The sequence below is a fragment of the Arachis ipaensis genome, chromosome B1, assembly GCF_059453495.1.
Source record: "Arachis ipaensis isolate K30076 ecotype BB chromosome B1, ASM5945349v1, whole genome shotgun sequence".
NCBI classification, from domain to species: domain Eukaryota; kingdom Viridiplantae; phylum Streptophyta; class Magnoliopsida; order Fabales; family Fabaceae; genus Arachis; species Arachis ipaensis.
In genome coordinates, this window is record NC_142436.1 from 44,176,024 (window position 1) to 44,183,399 (window position 7,376).

A 7,376-nucleotide genomic window follows, 5' to 3' on the forward strand; every position below is an offset into this window, starting at 1 on the left:
TTGTCTTTAAAATTAAATAAAGACTATTTAACAGTTATTAAAAAAATTTAAAAAATATATTTTATTATGAAACTATTTAATAGTCCAAACGTTCTTGCAACCATCGAATTCGATGCGAACTTTTCATACGAAGTTTTCACTTTTCAGTGCTCTAGAACATATAGGAGCATTGAATCGAGGCCCAAAATTATGCATAAATTTTACTATATTGATTTAAAGATAATTAGAGTCTCGAATCTCGATTTCTTACTTTTTAGTTTTTACCAACTTCTTCGTTGGAGTCTTTTTTTTTTTTGGACATGGTGAGAAACGGGCAAACCCGGCCCACACCTGAAGGATCCAAACCCAAAACCCACCCAAACCCACACTCCCTAGGCCCAATAAGGGTTATTGAACTTGAGTTAGTATATATAGTGCGTGTCTTTCTCCTGGAAAGGAAAGCAAGAAATGGCTACCTTGGACGAAAGACCCTCTGCCAAGAGGTGGCTTCCTCTTGAAGCTAATCCTGACGTGATCAATCAGGTTACCTCAGCTAATCTGTTCTCTCTCTCTGTGTTTCTTCTTCAAAAGAGGAAAAAGTTTGAGTTAATTGCATGAATTTCAGTTCCTATGGGGTCTTGGGCTTCCACCAGACGAAGCTGAATCCTGCGATGTTTATGGCTTAGACGATGACCTTCTTCAAATGGTTCCCAGCCCTGTTCTTGCCGTCCTTTTCCTTTATCCACTCACCTCTAAGGTTCACTTTTTTTTTCTTTCAAAAAACATTATTTGAGCTGAATTCTGTGCCATTAAGTTAAAAAAAGGGATTCTATACTATAATCTTGTTCATTTTTGCTGCTTCTCATTTTATCAGACCGAAGAAGAGAGGTTGCAACAGGAAAATAAAAAAAGGGTAAGTGGACATATCTCTTGGTGTGATTATTCCTTTTTCCTTCTGTTCTTTGAGAATTTCTTTTCGCAAAATTGGATAATGGAACCAAAGAATCTGAATATTGGTTAGAATGTAAATGTATGATATATTAGGTCACTGATTATGTAGCTGCTGTTCCGGTGTAGGAAAATAGCAATAAAGTGTATTTTATGAAGCAAACTGTGGGTAATGCTTGTGGTACAATAGGGCTTCTTCATGCTCTTGGAAACATAACTTCTGAGATCAAGCTTGGTAAGCTTACTTCGTTCACAGTAGTTGCCTAGTTATAGGATTATTGGTGCATTGATCTACTGTTCTTTCTCATTTGTTTTCTGTTGATTTTGTTGTATGCTAGTTGAGGAGTCGTTCTTTGACAAGTTCTTCAAAACTACTGCAAGCATGGACCCAATGCAGGTTATTATTTCTTCCTGCCAATGCTTCCTTTCTTTCTTTCTCAAATTGCACAAATAATAGAGATTGACACTAATGGTTATCGAAATATAATGCTCATTTGCCATTTTCGGACATTTATGTGTTTCAGCGTGGTGTATTTCTCGAGAATGACAGAGAGATGGAAGTTGCTCATTCAGTGGCAGCAAGTGCTGGTGATACAGAGGTAGTTTTTCATTAAATTGATAATACACGGGTCATGGTTAATGTGGAGTATGATATTGATAAATTAGTGACGCATATTTAATAAGATAAGGACCACCTACGCTGTCTCATCAAAAGATTCTGCATTTTGTATTCTATGAAGAAATAGTTAATGCATCTTGCAATGAAACGTTGTTTATGCAATGGAGCACAGTGGATACAAATTACCTGATTTGGACGGCATACGGGATGGTGTATGATAAATGGAACTTTTTCACATACTGAAGTTATCAATGAGTAGGTCAAAACGTAGAATCTACTTCTCTAGGATTTCTGATAAGTGCTTTTTGTTCTCACTATAGGAAGTACTAAAGATCCTTGTTATACTCTGCGTTAATTTCAGAGAAGCTGTAGATTCTAGTAGAGAATTTGAAGCCCTTGAATCCTTAAAACAAAAAAAATAAAATAAGAATTAAAAAAAATGAAAAACTAGTGAACCGTGAAGTTGAGTTTATTTTGGTTTGAAGGTAATGTGTATGCTAGAAATGTGGATTGATCTTTGATAATATAATTTCCATTCAACCACCCCATGATGTTTTACTGCCATGGGTGGAATTGACAGTATGATTCTTTGATAATACAGTTGCTCACGCCAACATCCCCAATAAAAGGGGGTTTATTTCAATTATTTTATTACTCCATCTCACCATTGTTGTTGCGTTTAAAAAATTTGTACTGCAGGCATCAGACAATGTGGACACTCATTTCATCTGCTTTGTTTGCGTGGACGGTAAATTCTTTGTCTAGTTGATTTATTACTTTCTTCTGCTGTATTTGTTAAATTCAAAACAGTATGAAGATACAATGGTAAATTGCAAGTTAACAGCAAGCGTGATTGTATTTAAATTATGGGAGGCAGCCAGTATGGGTCCTGTCTCAGAGCAATTCTGATCCTACGTAAATTAGGTTTTTTTTTTTTTTTTTCTTTCGTTCCTTTTGCATTTTCCTGCATTTTGGTTTATTGATTTCTGTATAATTGTTTCATATGCAGGTGAACTCTATGAGCTTGATGGAAGAAAGTCGGGACCAATATCTCATGGCCCATCCTCACCAAGTACATTGTTGAAGGTAAGAATCTATGCATGTGAAATTGTACAGGCAATAACTGTATTGTTCCTTAAAGACATGCATTCTGAAAAAAGGACCTGATTCAGTTTGCAAGTTCGTATAATGGAAAAGGAATAAGACCGAGTTAAACACTGCATGAAAAACATTTTGTTGATGTTTCTATTGCGGGGAAGTTGTTTATGCTTTTTCACCTTGTTTTAGGAATCCATGTTATAGGAGAAATGTTTTGGTTTGTGCTTCAAATTTGAGTTTCGAAATCTTTCAAGGGAAGCCTCCAATAGCATCGTCCCTTTGGCAATATTTTCTAGGAAGCCAACATTCTTTCTATACATTGTTGCTCAGTGTTCGTTCAGCACATACATGCTTGTAAAATGCTGATTTCTTTGTCCCTGTGTAATTATTTTTCTTCCCTATAAAGTTGGAGTGTTTGTGCCGAGTCCATTTTCTTATTTAATCATGTCTTAACTTGCGAAGTTTGTTACCTTTAGTTCTTACATATCTGCATTGCTTGCTTGATTTTTACACAATATCTAACATTATATAAAAAAAAATAAAATTACAACAGGATGCAGCTAAAGTCATCCAAAGCATGATCCAGAAAAATCCAGAATCCTTGAACTTCAATGTCATTGCAATATCAAAGAAATCCGCAGATGGACAAAATTGAGGCTGTCAATTTGGGATTTTTGGGTTCGTAATGAAGCATTTTTTAAAGTTATTTGCAGTATGATCCCTATGCAGCTCCTTGTTCACTTGGCTTGCGTGCGCCGAGATTTTTATTTTTCATTTGAGTGATCTACCAAGCCTAGTCTCTCTAGTTAATACTCTCCAACCACTTTGACTGAAGCTTGGCTTTGGCTGCTTTAAATGATTCCTCTCCAAAATTGATCTCGTTATGTGGCACGTGTAGACGACCTCCAAGAATCATGGACCTCCAGCTCAACCATAACTGCTAACCTCACTTCTTCAATGTATTTGTGATTGTCAACCAGTAACAGCCTATATATTGTAACTTCATATAGGGACACTTCATGCAAATTATGTGTGGAAAATGGCGGTTCGAGCTTAAGTTGAGTGTAGCAAGGGAGAACTAGAACACATTGTGTGTGAGAGAGCTCTTTAAATCAAAGAATTTAGATTGCTTCAGCATAAAGTTACTATGGTGAATCTCACCTTTATTAAGCTACAACTACTTTGACTATGTTTGGTTTTGCGTTAGAAGGAAGAGAAGCACGTTTGAGTGCATTAAACGCTTCCTTTTTTGTTCGGATGCTTTTTTTTTTTCTTTAAATGCCAACGTGATTTTACGTTCTTAACGTGCGTTTATAAGAAGTTAGAAATTGTAGCTTCTACGTTTAGATAATTACGTTAGGATTGAATTTATTTTGTTTTATCAATTCTATCCTTTACTTCCTTGCTTGTAGTCTTTTTAGAATTCAAATATTTCAAATATATAATTATATTTTTTTATTAAATTTTTACTTTTGATTTTGTATAAAAAAATATTTTTGTTTGGCTTTATTAAAATTTGTAAGTGTAATTTTTGTATATTAATTTATTATTATAATTTTATTATAATATAAATTATTGATCCTATTAAAAAGAACAAAATAAATAAAAAACTAATTATAACTAAGAATAAAGTCATGAATAATTAAAATTTATAGTTTAAAATAGTATTAAATAAAAGAGTACTGAGAGTATTAAAAAAATTATACGTAATATAATTTAATAAAGTATATTTTGATATAAAAATATATTTTGTCAATTTTTATATATTATTTTTATTTTAATAAGTAAATATTAATTTTATTATAAAATTAATTAATAATATTTATTTAAATATCTAAATTAAAATGATAAAATAATATAAAAAAATTATTTAACTTGATGTCTATTTTAGTAATTTTTTATCTAAAAGTAATTTTGAGTAGTGTAATCTAAACAATATTTATTTTACTATAATCCATTTTGATATAAAGATTACCAAACATAAATCACTTTAACACAAACTTACTTTTCATCAAAATCAAGTTTACAAAATCAATTTTATGCAAACTCCCGTTTACAAAATGAAATCCAAACACACACTTTATATATGGAAGGGTTAGTTACTAACTAATTCTAAAGCCTATGATAGCTGGCCTAAGTATAACTAAGTTCTATATCAACAGTTAGTTTCTAACTACAATAACACAAATATAACAGGAAGTGCAGAACAAAATTGGTTAGGTGAACAATTGTATGTTCTCATGCAAGAATATCTAAAAGAAAAGGGCTCAAGGTGGAAACTAATTCTTGAGAAACTTAACTACACATTCTTGAATCTACATGTAATCTAAATATTTTAGAGTTTGGATAGTGGTGCACTCTACTATGAAGATGATATGTGCATCTTCGTATGAAGAAACTGTCCATTGGTTGACATGTGTTGTTAGTTTTCTCAAGGTTAGTCCTATTTTCGGTAAAAGTGAGCTAGTGTTGTATACGGGTGGCAATGGCTAGGGTAAATCTAGTTCTAACCTTAACTGCGGGTTGATTTTTTCACTAAAAGTTAATCCTACTTTATCCGCAGGTTTATAAAGTTCTAACTCTAACTTTATCTGCTCTCAATTTGTGGGTATCCAATCTTATTTGTGGGTCATAAAAAAATGTAATATTCAATACTCAAATGAGATATTGGAATTGTAATTTAGTATTTATATATTGTTAAATAGATTTGACTTTTATTTGAATAGAAGTGTTAAATTTCTAAATGAAGATCTTAACTTAGTGGTTGTAGATTTTTTATATAGGTGAAAAGTTTATAGTTTGACATTTACACTAGCACATTATATATATATATATATATAGAGGGTGATATAAAATCGGTCTATTTCACAAAAGATCGCAAAAATAAATTAATGTGTAGATTTTAACCCCTTTTTTTATTACTTTACGACTCTTTTTTAGAATAGACTTTTTAGAATTTCTAACGAAGGGAAAGGTCTTTTTCTTACAATTTTTTTTTCAATAAAGAGGACTTTTTTCATACTCGATCTCATAGATACATATGGATACATATAGAATTCTGTAGAAAGCCGTATTTGATGAAAGTCGTATGTACGGCTTGATTGAGTTGCGAAAACTTCTGGATAGGTATCCTACATCTGAACTGAATTCTTTCTGGTTAAAGAATCTCTTTCTAGTTGCTCTGGAACAGGTCAACTAAACGGAATTCCTGTAGCAATTGGGATCATGGATTTTCAGTTCTATAGTACCACGCCGTGACATGAGCGTGAAAGGGATAATCTGTTTTTTTTTATAACTTCTAAGACATGTCAATACTTGTAAGGATAGACACGAAATGCCTAAAAAGGTAACAATAACATCGTCGAGAGGCAGAGGCATATGTTTAGTCCTACCAGGATTAATTAAACGATCGGGGTCAAGTATCCCAACAGGGTCATCGACTCACCAACCCACACTATCAACCCAACAGCCAACTGGGTCATCTACCCAACTCAAAGATATAGTTGAGTCATCAACTCAACAACAAACCACTCAAATAACTAGATAAACAAAAGCAGACTATGTTATTCCAATTCAAACCTTATTAGCTTTACAAGATGCTGCATTGACAAATCTTGGACTGACCTATGTGACAGTTCAGATGAAGAGATTGACATCACAAACTTAGTACCCAAGTAGCAAACCAACAAATAATTTGTCAAGACTCAAAAGACAAAACAATTACCAAAACCAAGTTATCCTCAATCTCTTACCTAAACATAGCTCCCAAATATTCATATCCAACCTCCAAAACCTCAAACCACATACCTTCCAAAAAACAAATTCTCCTCCATTTTCTTAATTGAACCAGAATTTTGAGAAAAATCACCTTATAAGATAATCACCAATGTCTTCCTACCAGGGTTACATTTCAAACCAACAGCCCCTAACAAAATCAAACAATTCTATGAATTTATACTCGTAGATTCTAATCCATTTTTAATCAAACACTATAAAAATCCCAAAAACTCCACAAACACAATTCACTACACAATCCAAATATTAAAAGTCCTTACCCAACTCAATTTGAAAAAAATCCAAAAAATATTAAAAAAATTTCTCAGACATTTAACCCAATTGGATACTCTTATTGGGATTACATAGATGCGTGGACAAGGGTTTTTCGGTTTCAAAATAAACAAAACAAACTCTTGGCTTGTTTACTTCAAAAGAAATATCAATTATTACTTTTCAAACTGATTTTCTTAATGGTAGGACTATTTCGGCCCACTACTAGAAATTTTGCCTCCACTTGTCGATGAGGGATTCAAAATTTTCAAAAACAAATTCGATCAGCAGGAAACTTGTGTCCCTGCCAACATAAAATTCTTTTCTACATTTGCATTAGCATATGTATTCTCTTGGCAATACAGATATGGCAAACAAGATCAACCAAGGACACCACCAATGCTCCAAAGAAATGCATACATCAAATAGTGGTCCCAATTCGATTCAACTATAGCTCATCCAGATGAAGTTAGGAAATGGTTCAAAGAACATCCTAAATTTGTCAAGAAAATTGACCATAAAACATCTATTTTTCTCAATTAGAAGGCCCAGATTGTAGCAACTCTAGTAGGGTCTCAATCCAAAGAATCATTTACAAAAAAATTTGTAGCAAATCCTATAGCTGCTCCAAGCACAAGAAGACCAAGAAGGGAAACAAAATCCTAATTCTTCAACAACATCTTCA

At 32.9% G+C, this 7,376-nt stretch overlaps 1 protein-coding gene across 1 annotated transcript; it reads left to right on the forward strand.

Moving 5' to 3' along the window:
• The first annotated feature begins 436 nt into the window (after positions 1-436).
• On the forward strand, positions 437-3,885 carry LOC107629515 (ubiquitin carboxyl-terminal hydrolase 3). The gene is made up of 9 exons (XM_016332329.3): positions 437-522; positions 605-736; positions 854-892; positions 1,057-1,162; positions 1,266-1,324; positions 1,452-1,526; positions 2,246-2,294; positions 2,556-2,632; positions 3,198-3,885. The coding sequence occupies exons 1-9, from the start codon at positions 448-450 to the stop codon at positions 3,297-3,299; spliced, it is 714 nt and encodes a 237-aa protein (XP_016187815.1). The 5' UTR covers positions 437-447; the 3' UTR covers positions 3,300-3,885.
• Positions 3,886-7,376: the final 3,491 nt, after the last annotated feature.

What these genes read in the sequence shown, in the direction of transcription:
- LOC107629515 (XM_016332329.3), top strand. Translation starts at nt 448, where the DNA reads ATGGCTACCTTGGACGAAAGACCCTCTGCCAAGAGGTGGCTTCCTCTT. An exon ending in AACAGGAAAATAAAAAAAGG is followed by an intron (nt 893 to 1,056) that starts GTAAGTGGACAT and finishes GTTCCGGTGTAG; the next exon opens with GAAAATAGCAATAAAGTGTA. An exon ending in AACTTCTGAGATCAAGCTTG is followed by an intron (nt 1,163 to 1,265) that starts GTAAGCTTACTT and finishes GTTGTATGCTAG; the next exon opens with TTGAGGAGTCGTTCTTTGAC.